Source organism: Typopeltis vanoorti, chromosome 6 (assembly GCF_054136105.1).
Source record: "Typopeltis vanoorti isolate ZY-2024b chromosome 6, IOZ_Tvanoo_1.0, whole genome shotgun sequence".
Classification (NCBI taxonomy): domain Eukaryota; kingdom Metazoa; phylum Arthropoda; class Arachnida; order Uropygi; family Thelyphonidae; genus Typopeltis; species Typopeltis vanoorti.
Window position 1 is genome coordinate 11,922,952 of NC_143554.1, and position 23,755 is coordinate 11,946,706.

General features: G+C 36.4%; 1 protein-coding gene across 1 annotated transcript in view; it reads left to right on the plus strand.

The window, feature by feature from the left end:
• LOC150105293 (F-box only protein 21-like) overlaps nucleotides 1-23,755 on the plus strand; it is a 159,389-nt gene that overhangs the window by 25,763 nt on the left and 109,871 nt on the right. The window contains exons 3-4 of the mRNA XM_090394671.1: nucleotides 4,601-4,725; nucleotides 23,169-23,324. Of these exons, the coding sequence (XP_090250797.1) occupies nucleotides 4,601-4,725; nucleotides 23,169-23,324 (281 nt within the window). The remainder of the gene's footprint in view (nucleotides 1-4,600; nucleotides 4,726-23,168; nucleotides 23,325-23,755) is intronic.

Genomic DNA, 23,755 nt, shown 5'->3' on the forward strand with positions numbered 1-23,755 from the left:
CAACACACCATCACAGATGAAAAACTCAGCCCACTTCAAAGCCAGTATAGAAAACCTTACACTGCAACATAATGACATAATGGTCAGTTTTGACGTCTCCTCCTTATTCACGAATGTCCCCCTCAAAGAAACCTTAGAGCTAATCCAAGATAAATTTCTTCCCGATATCTCAGCCCTATTTCAGTTTACAATGAACTCAGGCTATTTCTTTTGGCAGGAAAAATTCTACAAACAACAAACAGATAGAGGGGACAGCCATGGGTTCACCACTTTCTCCACCCTTGGCCAACTTCCTTATGGAGACTTTTGAAGAGAAAGCCTTAAACTCAGCCCCACAAAAACCTACCATATGGCTTTGCTATGTTGATGATGTGTTACCTATTTGGCCACATTGCCCAGATTCACTCCTCTCCTTCCTAACACACTTTAACAACCAACACCCTAGAATCAAGTTCACCCTGGAAAAAGAGAAAAACAATAACCTCCCCTTCCTAGACACTAGTCACCCGCCAAACTGATGGAACCTTGGTTTTCTCAGTTTATAGAAAACCCACCCATACAGGCAGATACATTCACCAACAATCCCCCCCCCTCACAACAATATGGAGTTATTAAGACACTATTAAACAGGGCAAAAATCATCATCATCATCATCATCATCAAATTCCTGCCATGTACCCTCAAGGGGTGTACAGGATATGACAGTACTACATGAAAAAATTACATCATTACTAACTTCCTATCTACAATTTTCCTCCAAATCAGTCTGTTACTTGTCAAGACTCCAACATTATCAGATCTTATATTTCTATCGTCTAAGGCACTTTGTACCGCATCAATCCACCTATATCTTGGTCTTCCTCTGGGTCGTTTTCCTGCCAACCTGGCAGAGAACACTTGTTTTGTTAATCTTTCCTCTCCCATTCTATTTAAGTGACCATACCATCTGAGATTAGCTCTGCTAACGCATTCCTGGATGCTGACAATGTCAAGTTCTTTCCTAATATCCTCATTTTTAATATGATATTGCCATTGATGCCATCTGTTCACGCCTCTAATCTTTCTCAGGACTCTCATATCTGCGGTCTCTAGTCTTTGGTCAAGTGTTTTACTTCTGACCCAGCTCTCAGATCCATAAGTTAAAACTGGTTTGAACACAGTCTTGTATACAGCTAATTTAGTGTTCCGACTAATTTCTTTCTTATTCCATATGAATTTATTCAATTGACTTCCCACGATACCAGCTCTGCTGATTCTGTTGTCTATTTCTATATTTAGTTTACCATCTTCAGTAAAAATTGTGCCTAAGTAGCTGAAATGTTTTACTTGTTCCACAGGTTCTCCATTCACAACACAGTTGACATTTTCAATGATTCTGCCTATTTTCATTGTCTTTGTCTTTTTATTGCTGACCTTCATACCATATCTATTGCAACAGCTATTCAATTTAGTCAGAGAATCTTGCAGACTTGTAGCGGATTTATTTACAAGTATAACATCATCCGCATAAAGCAAAGAGCTGACATTAACATCTCCAATTTTGATATCAGGTTTAATAACACATTCCTTCATAATGTGATCCATATAGATAATGAATAACAGAGGTGATAATGTACATCCTTGTCTCACACCAGATTTTACATTAAACCATCTTCCTGTACTTCCTTCAATTCTAACTGCTGACTCACAACTCAAATAAAGACTAAGTATTGCTTGATATAATGCCCCATTGACACCATATAACTGCAGCGTATTGAATAGCTTCTCTCTTGGCACCTTGTCATATGCCTTTTCCAAATCGACAAAACTTAAATACAGATCTTTGTTATATTCCCATGCTTTCTCGACTATTTGTCGTAAAGTGAAGATCTGATCCTGACAGCCTCTATTTGGCCTGAATCCAGCTTGTTCTTCACCAAGCTGTTCTTCCACAATTCTTCTCAACCGTTTCTCAAGTATACTTGCATAGATCTTGCCAGGAACACTCAGTAGGGAAATACCTCTGTAATTCTCACATTCAGTTTTATTTCCCTTTTTATATATGGGTACTATGAGAGCTCTACTCCAATCATCGGGAATTCGTCCCTCTGTCCAGGCTTTCTGAACTATGCAGTACAGCCACTGTAAGACTCTTATACCACCATACTTCAGCATTTCTGGTCGAATATCATCTACTCCTGCTGCCTTTCCACATTTCAAGCCTTTGATGGCTTTTTCTACTTCAGGAATGGATATGTATTCCTGACTGCATGCCTGGTCAGTGTTTTTTATCACTGTGCTGTCATCACTGCTTGTTTCATTTAGCAGTTTTTCAAAGTAATTACTCCATACTTCAAGGATATCTTTTTCTCCTGTTTTCATTTCACCTTTATCATCTCTAATTCCTTTTACAGCACTCTTTCCTCCATTCCTAAGCTTCTTCAACAACCTCCAGAATATTTTGCCACCTTCTTGATATTTATTTTCTATATTCTTGCCAAAGTCCTCCCATGACTTTTGTTTAGCTAGTTTTACACACTGTTTAGCTTTCTTACATTTGTCTCTGTATTCTGTAAGAGTAAAAGCTGACTTATTTGCCAGGAACTTTTGATATGCTTTCTTCTTTTCCTTCACTGCCTCTTTAACTTCCTGTGTCCACCAGGGAGTTCTGATTTTTTTATCTTTGCACACAACCTCACCACATGCCTCTCTGGCAGAATCAATCAATGTTTCCTTCAGAGTTTGCCACTGAATCTCCAAGGTTTGATTCCTGTTCTCAAACTCTTTCATTTTCTTTTCAATAATATTTCTGTATTTTAGTCTACAGTTTACATCTGAGAGCTGCTCAACTTTTATTCGCTTTAAAACTTTCTTACATGTTATTCTTTTCAATATGAAATTCAATTTTATCCTGCTCAAGACTAAATAGTGATCACTTCCATTTTCAAATCCTCTGTACACTCTGGTGTCCTGCACCAGGGAGAAAACATCACTATCAACAATAACATAGTCAATGAGACTTTTCTTATTCCTAGCCTCTTCTCTCCATGTGAATTTGTGCACATTTTTATGTTGGAACATGGTGTTAGTAATAACCAGTCCATGTCCTGAGCAGAAATCCAACAGATATTTGCCATTATTATTAGCTTTGCTCTTTTCTCCAAATTTTCCCAAAATATTTTTGTATGTCTCACAATCATTTCCTACTCTACTATTTAGATCCCCAACAAGGACCAACTTTTCCTTTTTCATTGTGTCAGTTGCTTTTTCTAAAGCCTCAAAAAATTCCTCCACTTCTACCTTAGTAGAACCTTCTGTGGGACCATAGGCACAAATAAGTCTCATTGTCCAGTTCCCCATTCTCATATTTGCCCACATTACTCTACTTGAGACTGACTGCCATTCAAGAAGATTAGCCTCGTATTTTGTGTTGAATACTATGGCTACTCCTTCTTTTCCTTGATTGTTATTGCCTGAATATAACATTTTGTATTTATTGCTCAGAAAGATCTCACCAGTTTTGGTCTTTTTTGTTTCAGTCACCCCTATTATGTCAATCTGGTACTTATCTAATTCCTCAGCTAGCTCCATTTCAAAAAAATAATCTGTTCAAATGATCAAGCCCTAACCACCGAACTAAATCACAACCGTGACAATTTCTCAGCCAACGGCTACCCTCCCCCCCTCCCCCTCCCCCCCCCCCCCCCCAAAAAAAGAATCCAAAAAATACTTAAACCAGTTATTCACAACCCACCATCCCCTCCCCTTCACAAAAAAGATTACTCTAAATCCATCACCATTCCCTACATCCAAGGCACCTCGGAAAAAATCAACAAAATTTTAAAAAAACATGACTTGACCACTTGTTACAGACCATATAGAAAATTGACATCCCTTATCCACTCCACTAAAGACCAGCCACTTCCCCTAGACCTACCTGGTGTATACCAGGTCCCTTGCAGTTGTAAATTATCCTACTTTTGCCAAACAGGCAGAACAGCAAATATCAGAATCTCAGAACACAAGGATTACATCCGATTTCACTAGTACAGTCACTCTGGGCTTGCAGACCACGTTCTGGATACTCACCACAGAATAAGATGGAAGAAAGCCACAATAATACACCGCAGCAAGTTCAAATATGAAAGACTATTCATGGAATCAGCCTCAGCCCTTAGGAACATGCCAAACCTCAACAAATTTGGATGCATGAGACTGCTCCAAATTTGGGAAACGTTTATCAGAACTTCAGCCCAAAGGCCAGGAACTACCAATATAGCCCGCCAGGGGGCACCATCAGGACTTTAGGAAAATGGTAGCTTCCTAGCTTCTGTTCTCATTTGCTGTTATGTAGTACTTGCGTGCACTTGTCTTTGTATTAAGTTCCCAAGAAGATGGCAACGTGACGTTTGCCGAAATATCGGAAAGTATATATTAAAGTTTATTTAATTTATATTTCTAGTCTACGCTGTTAATTCCTTAATTATTAGTTATCATGCAATGTATTTGATCTGTGTAGTCATTGGCCAAGATAGTTGATAAATAAAAGGAATACTTTTCTTAAGCAATTTTTTATCACTGCATTTCATATGATTTATATGATGTTTTTCAATTCTTACAGCAATGACAAACTTACAGACAAATACTATGCACAGCGAGTGCTTCGTTACATGCGCCATAAATACTTAGAGGCAGCATGGAAAGATTTCCTTTCTCTTCCGGCAAATCTTCATGTCTTGGAAACTGGTAGGAATAATAAAAATTTAATTCTTCTATTTATTTGTTATGCATATAGAGTTGATCATTATATTCATTACAGTCCTCCATTACATTCAACTACATATTAATATGTTACTTGTTAATCTTTTCATAAATCATGGATAATTGTTAATTGTGACGTGTACAATTATTAGTGTGCAAAGCATTGATATATTAATCACTTGCTATTTGGCAGATTTAACTTATGTGATTCTACTTTTGCTTAGTTTAACAGCAGCATGTTTGGAATAGGTACAAATTTTTTGTGCTGTAAATTTTTTCCAAATAAGACAAAGTGTAGTACAGATACTGTGTGCATTGCACAGACACTTCATGATCAGTTGTAATGCAAATGTAGAACTTAAAAGTGGTACCAAGCTTTCAAAATTTACTTGGTTGTTGATCTCAGTAAAGTTGGTAATCTAAAGAAGGAAAAGAAAAACAATTATCAAGACATATCAGTATGTTTCATTTTATTATCATACGTTTTTTTTTCACCTGAAGAAAACGTTGATTGAATGAAGACAGAGTGTGGAATGTAGTAAGGTTCTCTATAAGGAAAGAAAAATCAGAACTCCATGATGGATTCAGGAGATGTTAAAGAGGCAGTTAGAGAAAGAGAAGAAAATGTATTGCAAGTTCCCACCAGTCAACATGCACTGTTAAAGAATACATGGAAAAATTAAGAAAGCAAAGCACTGTTTAAAACTAACTAACTAACAAATGTTCTGGAAGACTTTGGTAAGAACATAGAAAATAAATATCAGGAAAGTGGCAAATATTCTAAGACTTGAAAAAACTTAGAAATGAAGAAGAGAGTACTGTAACATAAATCATAGATAATCAAGGTGACATGAAAACTGAAGATAGAGATATTTTAGATGTATAGAGTAATTATTGGGGTGCTTAAGGATCAAAGCTGTATAACTGGGAGGAGACCTCCACATAGTCTTTAAAGGAATGTGAAGAACTGACCAGGGTTTCTGACCTAATGTCCAATCCTCACCTCATGGTGCACCCTGTTAGATATCTACCTGGATACTGAATGAATGAGGATGTGCCAGCAATTTGTGATTTAGCCAACCAAATTGTGTTCTTATTGGCTTAAACCACAATGTAAACTGATGGTACAACACGACAGAAGTTCATGTCCCGGCTGGGGCATTCCCATGTGACATAAACAAGGCCTCCATTGTTTTCATCGGGGAACCAGGGCAAACAGCGAAAATTCAGCTACTGGAACAAATCCTGAAACACATTCCAATTCGACATCACCAAATTTCAAGATTGTTACTATCAACATAAGAAACCTGAATGACAAAGAAATGGAGCTGGCTGAGGAATTGGATAAGTACCAGATCGACATAATATGCCAGAAGCATGTGGTGAGGTTATCTGCAATGATAAAAAAATCAGAACTCCATGGTGGACACAAGAAGAAGCATGAAGGAAAAGAAGAAAGCATATCAAAAGTTCCTAGCGAATAAGTCAGCTTGTGCTCATAGAGAATACAGAGAAAAATGTAACAAAGCACAGTGCTGTGTAAAACTAGCCAAACAAAAGTCATGGATAGACTTTGGCAAGAGCATAGAAAATAAATAGCAGGAAGGTAGCAAAATGTTTTGGAAGCTGTTGAAAAAACTCAAAAATGGAGGAAAGAGTGCTGTAAAAAAAATTACAGATGATAAAGGTGACATGAAAACTGGAGAAAAAATATGATATCCTTGAAGTACTGAGAAATTGCTTTGGAAAATTGCCAAATGAAACAAACTGTGATAGCATAATGGTAAAAAATGTTCAACAGGCATGCAGTCAGGAATACATATCCATACTTGAAGTAGAAAAAGCCATCAAAGACCTGAAATGTGGAAAGGCAGCAGGAGTAGATGATATTCAACCAGAAATGCTCAAGTATGGAGATATAAAAGTCTTGTGGTGGCTACACTGCATAGTTCAGAAGGACAAATTCCAGATGATTGGAGTAAAGCTCTCATAGTACCCATATACAAAAAGGGAAATAAAGCAGAATGTGAGAATTACAGATGTATTTCTCTACCGAGTGTTGCTGGTAAGATTTATGCAAGTATACTTGAGAAACATTTGAAGGATTGTGAAAGGGAAGCTTGATGAAGAATAAACTGGATTCAGGCCAAATAGAGCTCTCAGGATCAAATTTTCTCTTTATGACATAATTGAGAAATTGTAGAAATATAACAAAGATCTGTAAATTTGTAACCGGCAAAAGGCATGTGACAAGGTGCCAAGAGAAAAGCATTTCAAAACACTACAGTTATGTGGTGTCAATGCGGCATTATTATTATTATTAAGAGAGACCTCCAGGGAGTCAGAGACTCATTGAGGGAGGCCACATACTACACACACCAGCTATCATACTTATTCTTGAATGCATTCACACTGCTTGCACTCACAACATCTACTGGCAATCCTTTCCGATCACGCACCACCCTCTGAGAGAAAAATTTGGCCCTTCTTGGCAGCCTTCATTCTCAGCTTCCAAGGATGCCCTCTTGTTCTTTCCCCAACCTCCATAAATTGAAAAATCCCATCAATTGAAATCTTGTATGACCGTTTCAGCAGTTTGTAAGTCTCAATCATATCACCCCTCTTTCTCCTATTTGCTAGTGTCTCTGCAATCTACAAATTCTCAACCTGTCTTCATAATCAGTATTCCACAATCCTGATATTATTTTTAACACTTGCCTTTGTACTCTCTCCAATATATCAGAATCACATCGGAAACCAGGAGACCAGAACTGCGCACAATAGTCCAAGTGAGGTCTTATCAAGGCCTTGTAAAGAGGCAAAATAACATCCTTATCTTTACATGTTAAGTTTGAGTTCGTTTGAGCATTGCAATTATCTTTTGAGTTGCAATCTTTGCCACATGGCCCTTGAACTTCAACTTCCTATCTATTAACACTGCAAGATCCCTAGCCTCATCATTTTCTTCTAGCCTAATCCCACCAATATAATACAACATTGGATAGGTAATCATGCTGAAGTGAATGAATTTACATTTACTGACATTGAACTGACACCCATTTTCCCATGCCCACAATTCCAGCTTATTCAAATCATTCTGCAAGGACTGCATATCAGCAGAATTCATAATTATCCTGCCTATCTTTGCATCATCAGCAAATAACTGTATGTGGCTTGTCAAATCCTTCCCAATATCATTAATGTACAGATTGAATAACAGTGGACCAATCCCTGATCCTTGTGGTACACCACTTGTTACCTTAAACCTTACAGACTCAGATCCCCCATATACCACTTTTTGATATCTGTCAGTCAGCCATCCTCTTATCCATGCTAATGTTGTATAACCCAAACCCATTTTCTCCAATTTATGCAGCAGTCTATCATGTCGTATTCTGTCAAAAGCCTTAGCAAAATCCAAAAGTATCATGGTGTATCCATTTTCCTTGTCTAGTTCAATGGTAACATTGTCATAGAATGTGAGCAAGTTGCTAAAACATGACCTTCCCTTAGTAAGCCCGCGTTGTTCATTTCAAAGTAGAGATTCACTGTCAACTATTTGTGAATGTGGGCCCTAACCAATTTTTCCAAAATCTTCACCACCACCACTCCTGAGATACTAATTGGTCGATAGTTTGATACATCGGTCTTTGCACCACCCTTATGCAATGGAATTACCATACATTCCTTCCATTCCTGCGGAATCTTCCCTGTTCTGAGACTCATATTAAACATCCTGGTCAAAGGAATGATCAGTTCAGCTGAACACTCTTTTAGCACACATGCTGATATTCTATCAGTCCCTATTGCTGAATTCTTATTTTCAGTTTGTGCAACAACTCTAATACCTCGGCCTCACACACCTACGTTTCTTCATCTAGTTCAGTTAATGGGCACTCATTAACTGAACAACCTCTTCTGTATCAGTAACCCTCACTCCATCTGGATTTAGAAGAGTTATTCTTTCATATTCATTCTTTCTTTTACTTGCAGCATATCGATATAATTCTTGTGGGTTGTCTTTCGCACGCAGAGCCAGTTTATTTTCATAATCAGACTTTGCTTTCTGTACAACAGTTGTGACTATTCTAGCCTGCTGCTTATAACGTTCATAACGGACGTCATCCTTATGCAAACGGTATTCCTTCCACATCGTCCTTTTCTTATGAATCTCTTGCTTAATAAGATTACACATCCATTTGACTCATACTCTATTTATTCTTCAAACTCTCGGGACACATTCTGATATTGCATCATTTAAATATTGTTTAAATGCTTCCCATACGCTGTCGATATCCATGTTGATTATATCAAGCAATACTTAGTCTTTATTTGAGTTGTAAGTCATCATCATCAAATTCCTGATATATACCCTCAAAAGGTGTACAGGATATGATAGTACTACATGAAAACTTACATCATTATTAACTTCTTGTCTTAAATTTTCCTCCAAATCAGTGTTACCTGTCAAGACTCCAACATTATCAGATCTTATATTTCTATCTTCTAAGTCACTGTTTACTGTATCAATCCACCTATATCATCTGACTCTGGGTCTTTTTCCTGCCAACCTGGCAAAGAACACTTGTTTTGCTAATCTTTCCTTTCTCATTCTGTTTAAGTGACCATACCACCTGAGAATAGCTACTAACACATTCCTGATGCTAACAATGTCCAGTTCTTTTCCATCCTCGTTTTTAATATGATATTGCCACTGATGCCATTTGTTTACGCCTCTGATCTTTCTCAGGACTCTCATATCTGTGGTCTCTAGTCTTAGATCAAGTGTTTTATTTCTAACCCAGCTCTCAGATCCATAAGTAAAATTGTACACAACTAATTTAGTGTTTTGCCTAATTTCACTCTTATTCCATATACGAGGTGTGGCTGTTAAATAACGAGACTGGTTGCAAAAAAAAAAAGGTTTATTATTACAATTGTACAACTGAATTCTTATCCTCTCTATCTATACACCGTTGCATACGGATTTTCAATTGTTGGAAGCAGTGCTGCAAGTCATCAGGTGTTATCTACTTAGCGATACAGAAGCAGATAACACCTGATGACTTGCAACACTGTTTCCAACAATGGAAAATCCTAATGCAACAGTATGTAGATAGAGAAGGGATTTATGTTGAAGGGGATAACAATTAAGTTGTACAATTGTAATAATAAACCACTTTTTTTTGCAACCAGTCTCATTATTTAATAACCACACCTCTTAAATTGATTCTGTTGAGTTGCAAGTCATCATCATCATCATCAAATTCCTGCCATGTACCTTCAAGGGGTGTACAGGATATGACAGTACTACATGAAAAAATTACATCATTACTAACTTCCTATCTACAATTTTCCTCCAAATCAGTCTGTTACTTGTCAAGACTCCAACATTATCAAATCTTATATTTCTATCGTCTAAGGCACTTTGTACCGTATCAATCCACCTATATCTTGGTCTTCCTCTGGGTCGTTTTCCTGCCAACCTGACAGAGAACACTTGTTTTGCTAATCTTTCCTCTCCCATTCTATTTAAGTGACCATAACACCTGAGATTAGCTCTGCTAACGCATTCCTGGATGCTGACAATGTCAAGTTCTTTCCTAATATCCTCATTTTTAATATGATATTGCCTAGATGCCATCTGTTCACGCCTCTAATCTTTCTCAGGACTCTCATATCTGCAGTCTCTAGTCTTTGGTCAAGTGTTTTACTTCGGACCCAGCTCTCAGATCCATAAGTTAAAACTGGTTTGAACACTGTCTTGTATACAGCTAATTTAGTGTTCTGACTAATTTCTCTCTTATTCCATATGAATTTATTCAGTTGACTTCCCACCATACCAGCTTTGCTGATTCTGTTGTCTATTTCTATATTTAATTTCCCATCTTCAGTAAAAATCGTGCCTAAGTAGCTGAAATGTTTTACTTGTTCCACAGGTTCTCCATTCACAACACAGTTGACATTTTCAATGATTCTGCCTATTTTCATTGTCTTTGTCTTTTTATTGCTGACCTTCATACCATATCTATTACAACAGCAATTTAATTTAGTCAGAGAATCTTGCAGACTTGTAGCGGATTTATTTAGAAGTATAACATCATCCGCATAAAGCAAAGAGCTGACATTAACATCTCCAATTTTGATATCAGATTTAATACCACTTTCCTTCATAATGTGATCCATATAGATAATGAATAACAGAGGGGATAATGTACATCCTTGTCTCACACCAGATTTAACATTAAACCATCTTCCTGTACTTCCTTCAATTCTAACTGCTGACTTACAACTCAAATAAAGACTAAGTATTGCTTGATATAATGCCCCATTGACACCATATAACTGCAGCGTATTGAATAGCTTCTCTCTTGGCACTTTTTCATATGCCTTTTCCAAATCGACAAAACTCAAATACAGATCTTTGTTATATTCCGATGCTTTCTCGACTATTTGTCTCAAAGTGAAGATCTGATCCTGACAGCCTCTATTTGGCCTGAATCCAGCTTGTTGTTCACCAAGCTTTTCTTCCACAATTCTTCTCAACCGTTTCTCAAGTATACTTGCATAGGTCTTGCCAGGAACACTCAATAGGGAAATAACTTTCTAATTCTCACATTCAGTTTTATTTCCCTTTTTATATATGGGTACTATGAGAGCTCTACTCCAATCATCGGGAATTCATCCCTCTGTGCAGGCTATCTGAACTATGCAGTGCAGCCACTGTAAGACTTTTATACCACCATACTTCAGCATTTCTGGTCGAATATCATCTACTCCTGCTGCCTTTCCACATTTCAAGCCTTTGATGGCTTTTTCTACTTCAAGTATGGATATGTATTCCTGACTGCATGCCTGGTCAGTGTTTTTTATCACTGTGCTGTCATCACTGCTTGTTTCATTTAGCAGTTTTTCAAAGTAATTACTCCATACTTCAAGGATATCTTTTTCTACCGTTTTCATGTCACCTGTATCATCTCTAACTCATTTTACAGCACTCTTTCCTCCATTCCTAAGCTTCTTCAACAACCTCCAGAATATTTTGCCACCTTCTTGATATTTAATTTCTATATTCTTGCCAAAGTCCTCCCATGACTTTTGTTTAGCTAGTTTTACACACTGTTTAGCTTTCTTACATTTGTCTCTGTATTCTGTAAGAGTAAAAGCTGACTTATTTGCCAGGAACTTTTGATATGCTTTCTTCTTTTCCTTCACTGCCTCTTTAACTTCCTGTGTCCACCCGGAGTTCTGATTTTTTTATCCTTGCACACAACCGCACCACATGCCTCTCTGGCAGAATCAATCAATGTTTTCTTCAGAGTTTGCCACTGAATCTCCAAGGTTTGATTCCTGTTCTCAAACTCTTTCATTTTCTTTTCAATAATCTTTCTGTATTTTAGTCTACAGTTCACATCTGAGAGCTGCTCAACTTTTATTTGCTTTAAAACTTTCTTACATGTTATTCTTTTCAATATGAAATTCAATTTTATCCTGCTCAAGACTAAATAGTGATCACTTCCAATTTCAAATCCTCTGTACACTCTAGTGTCCTGCACCAGGGAGAAAACATCACTATCAACAATAACATAGTCAATGAGACTTTTCTTATTCCTAGCCTCTTCTCTCCATGTGAATTTGTGCACATTTTTATGTTGGAACATGGTGTTAGTAATAACCAGTCCATGTCCTGAGCAGAAATCCAACAGATATTTGCCATTATTATTAGCTTTGCTCTTTTCTCCAAATTTTCCCAAAATATTTTTATATGTCTCACAATCATTTCCTACTCTGCTATTTAGATCCCCAACAAGGACCAACTTTTCCTTTTTCATTGTGTCAGTTGCTTTTTCTAAATCCTCAAAAAATTCCCCCACTTCTACCTTAGTAGAACCTTCTGTGGGACCATAGGCACAAATAAGTCTCATTGTCCAGTTCCCCATTCTCATATTTGCCCACATTACTCTACTTGAGACTGTCTGCCATTCAAGAAGATTAGCCTCGTATTTTGTGTTGAATACTATGGCTACTCCTTTTTTTCCTTGATTGTCATTGCCTGAATATAACATTATGTATTTATTGCTCAGAAAGATCTCACCAGTTTTGGTCTTTTTTGTTTCAGTCATCCCTATTATGTCGATCTGGTACTTATCTAATTCCTCAGCTAGCTCCATTTCTTTGCCATTCTGGCTTCTTACATTGATAGTACCGATCTTTAACTCTGGTGATGTTGAGTTGGGGTTTGTTTTCAGATTTGTTCCAGTAGCTGACTTTTCGCTGTTTGCCCTGGTTCCCTGGCGAAAACAACAGGGGCCTTGTTTAACCGGGCGACGCCCCAGCCGGCATGAAATTTTGTCATGTTGTACCATCATTTTTTATTTTGGTTTAACCAATAAGAATACAATTTTGGTCGGCTAAATCCCAAATTGCCAGCCCATCCTTGTTCGTTCAGTATCAAAGTAGATACCCAACAGGGTGCACCACGAGAAGGTGAGGATTGGACATTAGGTCAGAAGCCCTGGTCGGTTGTCTGCATTTCTTGAAAGGCTATGTGGAGGTCTCCTCTCAGTTATACAGCTTTGACCCTTAAGCACCCTTTGTTGCAAGTCAGCAGTTAGAATTGAAGGAAGTACAGGAAGATGGTTTGATGTTAAATCTGGTGTCAGACAAGGATGTACATTATCCCTTCTGTTATTTATTATCTGTTTGCATCACATTATGAAGGAAAGTGGTATTAACCTGATATCAAATTTGGATATGTTAATCTGAGCTCTTTAATTCATGCAGATGATGTTATACTTTTAAATAAATCCAATACAAGTCTGTAAGATTCCCTGACTGAATTGAATAACTGTTTAATAAATTTGGTATGAAATTCAAAAAGTAACAAAACAATGAATATAGACAGAAAGATTGAAAATAACAATTGCATTGTGAATGGAGAACTTATAAAACAAGTAAAATGTTTCAGCTGCTTAGGCACAATGTTTTAGTGAAGATGATATAAATATGGAAATAGACAACAGAATCAGCAAAGCTGGTATGATAGGAAGTCAACTGAATAAATTTATGTGAAATAAGAGAGAAATTAGTCAAAACACTAAATTAACTGTATACAAGACAGTGTTCAAAGCAATTTTAACTTATGGATCTGAGAGCTGGGTTTGAAAAAAACACTTGACCAAAGACTAGAGACCACAGGTATGAGAGTCCTGAGAAAGATTAGAGACATGAACAGATGACATCAGTGGTAATGTCATATAAAAACTGGGATATTAGAAAAGAACTTGACATTGTTAGCAGAACTAATCTGAGGTGGTACAGTCACTTAAACAGAATGAGAAAGGAAAGATTGGCAAAACAAGTGTTCTCTGCCAGGTTGGCAGGAAAAAGACCCAGAGGAAGACCAAGATATAGGTGGATTGATATAGGTGGTAAAAAGTGACTTGTTCTTCTTCTTTATACCCTCTTTTACCTTGCGGTGTCGAGAGTCCATTGATCATCGGACCTCAATCTCTTTACAGGATAAGGTGGCACTATTTTTTGTAGCACGTTTTCTGTATTTAGATTATTTTGTAGCACGTTATTTAGATTCTGTAGCACGTTGCACACGTTTAATCTCATTAAACGTGCGCAACGTGTTACAGAAGTTAAAAATTGGGAAATTATCATACAAAATTGTGTTAAATAATTTTTTATTTTTTTTTTTATTTTTTTTTTAACTTCTGTAGTATGTTTTAATGAGATTCTATTGTAATCATGGGCCCTAAATATATGTTATTCCTGTTATTGTTTTAAACTACTGTACTGATGATGTCTAAGATAATTAGGATGAAATATTTACAATTAAATAATTTTCACTGTGGTTATTATGTGTTTTTCTTTTAATTATGATCGCACCGCAGGTTTCGTTATATAAAAAAGTTAAATACAGAAAAAACAAAATTGTTATATTCCCATACTTTCTCAACTATTTGTCGTGGGAGAGGAAAGATTAGCAAAACAAGTGTTCTCTGCCAGGTTGGCAGGAAAACGACCCAGAGGAAGACCAAGATATTGGTGGATTGATATGGTACAAAGTGCCTTAGACCATAGAAATATAAGATCTGGTAATGTTGGAGTCTTGACAAGTAACAGACTGATTTGGAGGAAAATTGTAGATAGGAAGTTAGTAATGATGTAAATTTTTCATGTAGTACTATCATATCCTGTACACCCCTTGAGGATGCATGTCAGGAATATGATGATATAAAGGAGGGGGGGGGGTCATTTAAACAATGTGAGAATTACAGAGAAATGTCTGTTGAGTGGTTCCTGGTGAGATTTACGTAAGTATACTAGAGAAAATACTAAAAAACTCGTGGAGGGAAGATTGGGGAAAAAAAAGCTGGTTTCATGCCAAGTAATGGTTGTCAGGATCAGATTATCACTTTAAGATAAATTTGAGAAATTATCTTAAAGTGATAAAAATTATCTTAAAGAGAAATTATCTTAAAATAAAAGTTGAGAAATCATGGGAATATAACAGGGATCTGTATTTAAATTTTGTAGATCTGGAATAGGCATACAACAAGATGTCAAGAGAAAAGCTATTCAAAACACTGCAGTTACTGATATAATTGGACATTATATCAAGCAATACTTATGTTTGAATTGTAAGTCAGCAGTTAGAATTGAATTAGATGCGGGAAGTTTGATGTTAAATCAGGTGTAAGACAAGGGTGCACATCTCCACTGTTGTTCATTATCTATATTGGAACCACATTGCAAAGGAAGTGGCATTAATCTTGATAACAAAATCTGAGATATTAATTTCATATCTTTATTTTATACAGATGTAATACTTCTAAATAAATCCAGTACAAATCTGATGGATTCCCTGACTAATAACTGCTGTAGTAATTTGGTATGAAAATCAGCAGTAAAAGGACAATGAAAATTGGTAGAAACATTGAAAACATCAACTGTATTCTGAATGGAGAATCCATAGAACAAGTAAAACATTTCATCTATTTAGGCACAATTTTTAGTGAAGATTGCAAATGAAATGTTGAAATAGATCACAGAATTAGCAAAGCTGGTATGGTAGGAAGTCACTGAATAAATTTATATGGAATTCGAAAGAAATTAGTTAAAACACTAAATTAGTTGTATATAATGTTCAAATCAATTTTTTAACTTATGGATCTGAGTTCTGGATTAAAAATACTCGATTGAAGACTGGAGACTACAGATACGAAACCTGAGAAAGATTAGAGAAGTGAACAGATGTTGTCAGTGGCAGTATCATATTAAAAATGAGGACGTAAGGAAATAACTTGACATTGTTGGCATTCAAGGATGTATTTGCAGAACTAATTTCAAGTAGTATTGTCACTTAAACAAAATGGTAGAGGGTTAGGTTAGCAAAACAAGTATTCTTAGAAGACATAAATATAAAATCTGATAACATTATAATCTTGACAGATAACAGATTAATTTGTAGGAAAATTGTTGATTAGAAAGTCACTTATTATTATTATTATTATTATTATTACGGGCAACTCCAGGGAGTCATTAGACTCATCGAGGGAGGCCCCAAATCATTTTCATCACAACTATTCGACATTCATACAGTATCTATCATACCTCGCCTTAAACTCATTCACTGTCACAGCATCCACCACAGACTCAGGGAGCACATTCCACTCATTCACTACTCTAAAAGTAAAGAACCCAGCTCTAACACCTTTACTAACCACACTTTTGCCCAGTTTCCATGGATGTCCCCTAGTCCTCCCACAACCAGCCCTGTTCTCAAAAATATCTTCTGAATTAATTTTATAGAAACCCTTCAGTAATTTGAATGTCTCAATCATATCTCCCCTCCTCCGCCTATCAACCAATTTTTGCAACCCACAAATCCTCAACCTGTTCTCATACGGTTCATTCCACAGACCTGCTATCATCTTGGTCACTCGCCTCTGGATCCTCTCCACCTCCTCCCCATCAAGAAGAAACCTAGGTGACCAAATCTGAGCACAGTAGTCGAGATGAGGTCTTATCAAGGCTCGATACAGAGGAACAATAACCTGCTTGTCTCTGCTTGTCAACGTATTCTTCAACAACCAAGTGATTTGATGAGCTGATTTGGCCACTTTTGCAATGTGTCCCCTAAATTTCAATTCCTTATCCACCAACACTCCTAAATCTCGTGCCTCATCAATTTCCTGGAGCACGGTTCCACCAATGCAGTAAACTGCCTCCCATCTTTTCACCCCAAAATGCATAACCTTACATTTTGCCACATTAAATTGACATCCATTCTCCCTAGCCCAGACCTCCAATCTATCCAAATCATCCTGCAAAATTTTGACGTCATCTGCATTCACTATTGCCCTACCCAACTTCGCATCATCCGCAAACAAATGAACTGTTCCTCTCAGATCCTTTCCTATATCATTTATGAACAAATTAAACAGCAGTGGTCCAAGAACAGATCCTTGTGGTACACCACTAGTCACAGGCCGTCTTGTGGACTCTACTCCTGAGTAAACCACTCTCTGATATCTCTCCGTCAACCACCCTCCTATCCATCTCACCAACCCTATGTCCATTCCCATATGCTGCAATTTACTGATTAGAATTCCATGTGGTATCCTGTCAAAGGCCTTAGCAAGGTCCAGCAGAATCACTGTAAACCCATTACCCTTATCCAGTTCAGCCGTCACTGTGTTATAATACGTGAGCAAGTTACTGAGGCATGACCTACCCTTCACAAAACCATGCTGTCCCCGATACAGTATCCCATTTTCTTCTATCCAATCTTGTATTTTCCTCTTGACTATTTTCTCTAAGACCTTGATAATGATTCCTGTTATGCTGATTGGTCGGTAATTTTCAACAGCAGCCTTGGAACCACCTTTGTGCAGTGGAACTATTTTCCCCTCTTTCCACCCCCTTGGGACTGACCCAGTCCTGAGGCTCAAATTAAACATAATGGTCAAGGGCACTGACAATTCTTTGGCCGCTTCACGTACGACACGAGCTGGTATACCATCCAATCCCACAGATGTATTGACATTGAGGTTCTGTAATAGACTAGTTACCTCTACCTCATTCATCACAATTCCAGTATAAGCTGTTGGTTCCTCCATTTCCGCAAAGCCACCACCTGGATGATATACTCTTGCAAAGTGCTCGCTCAGTAATTCCACAACATCGACTGATTCAGTTACCTCCCTACCCTCAGCATTTTTTAAGATCATTCTACCATGAGCATTTTTCCTTTTACTTTCAACATATTGAAAAAACTGTTTGGGATTCTCTTTAGCCTGCATGGCCAATTTCCTTTCGTAATCTGCTTTTGCTTTTCTTACCACCCTTGTTACCATCCTGGCCTGAGCTTTATACTGTTCATGCACCTGATGGTCACCCTTCTCCTTAAATTCCCTCCACAATTGTTTCTTTTTTTGCAGCTCAAGCTTAATAGTGTTATTCATCCATTTAACCCCTACCTGATTTATTATTCGGACTCTTGGTATACAGTCAACCATTGCCTCCTGCAAACAGTTCTTAACCACCTCCCATGCACCATCAACATCCAGCCCTTGCAGTTTTACATGCCATGGCATTGAGCCAAGCACACACCTAAGCTTGTCATACTTACCAGCCCGGTAATTCCACATATACCCTGTCTTAATTGTAAATTCGACTCCTTTAGCCACCTCCCAAGTCATGACCTTATGGTCACTCTCACCAATTGGTGGCAACATGGTCATGTTCTTTACAGCTACATTCTCAGTTGCAATTACTAGGTCCAGCACTCTCTGCCCCCTGGTATTTTCCAATACATGTTGCCGTAGATAGTTGTCCCTTAATAACTGCATAAAATCCAATTCCTTCCTCCCATGTGCCCTCTCCTCTTTCCAGTCAATGTTACCATAATTGAAATCACCCATAATAATTACCCTCCTTCCATTCATTTCTTCTATTTGCTTATGCATACTTATCCATAAGCCACTTATCCTCTTATTCTGTTCTAAGCATAAGCCCTCATTCATTGATCTCTGTTGGACTTTGTTCTTTGCTCCTTTCTTAGTCTTGTTCTAGCATTTTCCTAGCTGTTTCATCTTTCCTTTGATTTCTCTCCTCCATGTCATATTAGAACATTCCTTTCTGTTGGGTTTCATTGTATAGCTGTCTTTGCTCTATCCTTATCTGGGTTTCTGATTGTGTGGTCTATCTACTTCCATTTTCTTCTTGTTATTTCTGTTTTGATGTTGGATTAATTTGTTTTGTCTCATAATGTCCTGTTAGAAATTCTACTTCAATATTCACATTAACTTCCTAAGACATCTTTTATATAAATCTGCAATTTATTTAAATTCTTTTTCATTAGTCTCCAGATTTCATATCCACATAGTAGTTTATGCATGGTGTTTTACATTGTATTGAAGGCAATTTGAAATATTTGTCTTTATTTTTTTTTTTTTTTTATCTTCTGTTTCTCCTTCAGTGCTCACCACTGAGCCTAGATAAAGTGGTCTGCCTGTTTTGAGTGTAAGGTTTTGTTTGGGATTAATCATTATTATTGTTATTTTATTTATTTATTTATTTATTGTTTATTCTTAAGCCACACTTGGAGGCCAGGTTTAAATTATCTATTTTTCTTTGAATATCTTGGTACTTTTGAGTTAGCAACATATGTCACCAGCAAAATCTAGGTCATTTAATTTATTTTTTCATCTTCATTGCATATTAGTGCTTTCATCTATTGTATATCTCATCACCCAGTCTGTTACTGTTATAAGGGAGATTATGCACACTTGCCTTACACCTCTTGTTTTTTTTTTTTGTTAAATTTCCATATTATCTTGATTTTATAATTATCATGCAATGCTTTTAGTATATTATATTCTCTGCTATTTCGTTAATTTCCAAATTACTTCTCTGTTCATACTGGTGAATGTTTTTTCAAAGCCAGTGAATCCCAAATATATGCTGCTCTGCTAGTATATCGACCGTTCAGTAATTATTCTCAGTTATTTGGTTTATGCGTGATCAGTTTGGTCTGATAGGTGCTTGTTCTTTCCTCATTTTACAGTCACTTTCATGTTTCATTCTTAATATTATTTTAGTGGAGATTTCACTAAATGTGCTCAAAAGAGATATGCCTTTCCAGTTTTTGCATTCTGTTGTATTCCCTTTGGTATTTTCACCAGTAATCATGTATTTCGGTGAAGAAGGTTTTAAAACTTTACTTGATAAAAGTTCAATTTATTATTTATTTATTAAATTTTGTGGTGAATTGCACCATTGTGAATGAGGTTTAAACTGTTTGTAAAAATGTTTTGCGAGTGGTATCAGATTTCTATACTGAAATCTAAACACATAGGTAAGATTAAGTTAAGGGGATAATAAATCCCTCATTATTTTAAAGCCGGATACGAAACTCGGAGATTGAAATCTAAGAATTTCATGCCAAAGAAGTATCGGCGAGTCCAAGCGTAAGTCAACACCTGGATAGTACAACAAGATCTCCGAGTATCGTATCCGGCTTTAAAATAATGAGGGATTTATTATCCCCCTTAACTTAATTTAAGCCATCTAAAAAAATAGCCTCTTGGCTCTTTAACATAGGTAAGATCTTAGATACATGTAATTTTCTATGATAATTCACTATCTGTTCTCAAAATTCAATCTACTTCAACAATAATTAAGTAAATTTAGGCTTTACCCCTCTGCATATAAAAAATGAAAGACAATTTAATATGATACATTTCAATATATATATATATATATATATATATATATACAGTAAAACCCCGTTTTTACGTTCCCGCAATTTACGTTTTCCTGCCATTTACATCATTTTCCGTTGGTCCCGTCTTAAGGCCTTTTCTTGCGATATATTGTTTTCCTGCTATTAACAACTTGATGTGGACATTATTTCCCGTGATTTGCGTTTTTTCTCGGGTAGCAATACTGATTTTCGAATCGATTTCTGCGGAAATCTGCTCGTTTCTGTTGTTTTCAGGTGGCGTTGCTTTCAGCTGTAGTTTCGTTTTTGCCATCACAGTGACTTGCACACTTGCAGCAGTAATGTAGTGATGAGTGATACCGTGATTTTTCAGTCGTAGTACAAATTGATATTGCAGAATTTCTGCTACGTAATTTAGCGTGTGAGAGTTGCTTTCAAGTTGCGGTGGTGAATTATCCATGTTAGTAATATGGAGGAAAAAAGACAGAAAATGTATTTCGATAGAAGAAAGATTGGCATGCCAGAACACGTGTGCATTTAGCAAAAGATCTTGGACTCTTTGTGTCCACTTTGAACAAGATATTAAAAAACAGGTCAAGCATTGAACTCAATGCAAAGCAATGTGGTGCTATGTCAAAAAAAAAAAAAAAAAAAAAACCGAAAAGCAAAAACAATCAACAATTAAAGATTTTTTAAAATAGATAAATGTAAGTAATTGTAAATTCATTTATTTTCAGTTATTAAATTTTTAATCTAGTATGTAGATTCACATACTAGCAGTAAGTCATCTTTCAGCCTTTTTTAAAATGTTTTTTTACATTTCCTGCTATTTACACTTTTTTCCACCAGTTCCCTGAAAAGTGTAAAAAAGGGATTTTATTATATATATATATATATATATATATATATATACAGTTGTTCAGTATTCTGAACAACTTTACTTCAACAACGGAAACTTGTCTTAAAATATAAAAAAGGCAAACAAATCACATCTTATTCTGGTTTTTGTACCCAGAAATATACACCAGTTAAAAAAAAAAGAACGTTGTTTCTTAACTGTGTCTGGACCTCTCTTGAACGAGACAGTTTCTTTATTCTTTCAACACAAACAATTCTTCTCAAGAAAACCACTTTATCGTGGAAATAACTAGATTTCCTATTCTTAGTTAGTGATGTGAAAAGTTCAGACTTTACAGTAAAATTTTAAAATTCTAACACTGTCTAGCATTTTAATTAATGCCTTTTAATGCCTTCTAGAAAAATCCCTCAAAAACATTTCTTCATTCGTCTTCAAGATTCACAATCCTTTTCCTCTTCCTGTATACGAAGGATTCCCAAGGGAAAATGATCAAACATTTAAAAATCAACTTGTTGTATCCTCTGAAATGGCCATTAAAACATTACTGCACTAATGGAACCTTTAATATCTGATAAACATTTTTCTTCCCATATAAGAACCTTCATTTATGAAGTTCCAAAGTTCCTATAAATTTCTTCCACAATTTATATTCTAGTTACTTTTGTGACATAGCAGCTAAATAACTTTCAAGACATCTTTCTTTCTGAAAGACTGCTACTCATGAAACTTTTTCTCACTAGTTCCAAAAACTTCCATATCACCCATATCTGTATCTCTCTCTCTCTCTCTCACACTCACACACACATACACACAGCTCTATCCTGCTGCTTACTAGTTACCATGTTCTTTTCACTCGGGAATTCCCCAAGGCACACGATATAAGTTCCATTTCAACCGTGAAATGAGGGAAACTGCTGCTATTACATGTCTTTCTATCTTTACGGTGCTTTGTGACTGGAAAAGAAGGACCAGGAGATGAAAATCAACTCTTATTCTAGGACTTCTGCCTACTTAACAACTTAATACACAAATCTGCATCACTCCAGAAAAAGAGGAAAAACCAAACAAATCCCATAAAAATATAGAAATCATGGAGATCCACCTTGCAGGACATGTGTGTGGAGAAAAGCACTCAAATGCAGATTATATACTGGTAGGTCACACTTTCAGTCCTATCTATCCATCTCTTTGCTATTTGATATGCTTCCCCAGATTCATATATTGTCCTGATGTTCCAACATCAAATTTGTCACAGATTTGGGTATGAAGGTAAACTTTCCAAGAGCCTCCCACCTGCTGACTTCTCTAAGAGACTTTCACCAATCTGCATCATTTCCTCTGGTGATTCTTCAGCAGAACTAGTCAGATTTCTTTCAGAACTTGAGGTTTCTGATGCAGTGGGAAATTTTTTTTATATATTGTGGATGCTAGCTGCAAGCACAGCCTTCTCCTTTCTCATTGAGGCTTGGGACCAGCAGTGGCAGAGTTTGATAGGAAGTTAGTAATGATGTAACTTTTTCATATAGTACTATCATATATCCTGTACACCACCTGAAGATACATGTCAGGAATTTCATAGTGTCCTAGACAAGTCATTTCAGTTGAAGGTAACGCATCATTTTCGTGTTGTACTCATGAAGTAATTTTAATTTCTGTTTTATGAAATCGTATGCTGTGTTGCTAGAATGATATGACATATTCAGTGCTTATTTTTTATTAACTTGTTATTATAAGACTGTGGATACTTACAAGATAATGAGCAACTTGAATTAAAAATGCAGGATATTCATTTATAAACTTTTTTATATATGTGAAGTATTCATATTTCAGGTGCAATATTATTATCTCAGTGGTGTCAACCAACAATTCGTATTAATGGGGATAAGATTATTTCCGAACTTGAGTCTATCGCTAGGCTAGTTAAAGAAGAAGTATTAATTCGTTGTCCTAAACATCCAGTTTTGAAAGTCGATTTGCACAGACTAGGTAAGTGTTATTTGCAATTTTACTTTCTGGTTAGTTAATCCTAACATTTACTGTACCAAGAACAAGAACAAAGTTACTTATCTTCATGTTTAATCCAAGATATCCAATTGATGTATTAAGTAAAATGTATAGTTGATAGAAGCACTTAAAACAGTAGTATTTAGCTTGAACTGATATCTCACTGACAGCAATCTGTTATCAGATTTAAAGCATATGCTGAGTTGAATTTCCAGATATGAACACCATAGCCTACCCTTGAGAGGATATACTATAACGGGAGTGGCCAAACTTCATGTCACTATGAGAGCCATAATCTTTTTGGGGAGGTAATCATGAGCTGCAGTTTGGCTATGTGTGATATCACTTAAAAATAAGAAATAAAGTAGTAGATAAACCATAAAATTACTTAATTCAGTGTTTTCACACAAAAT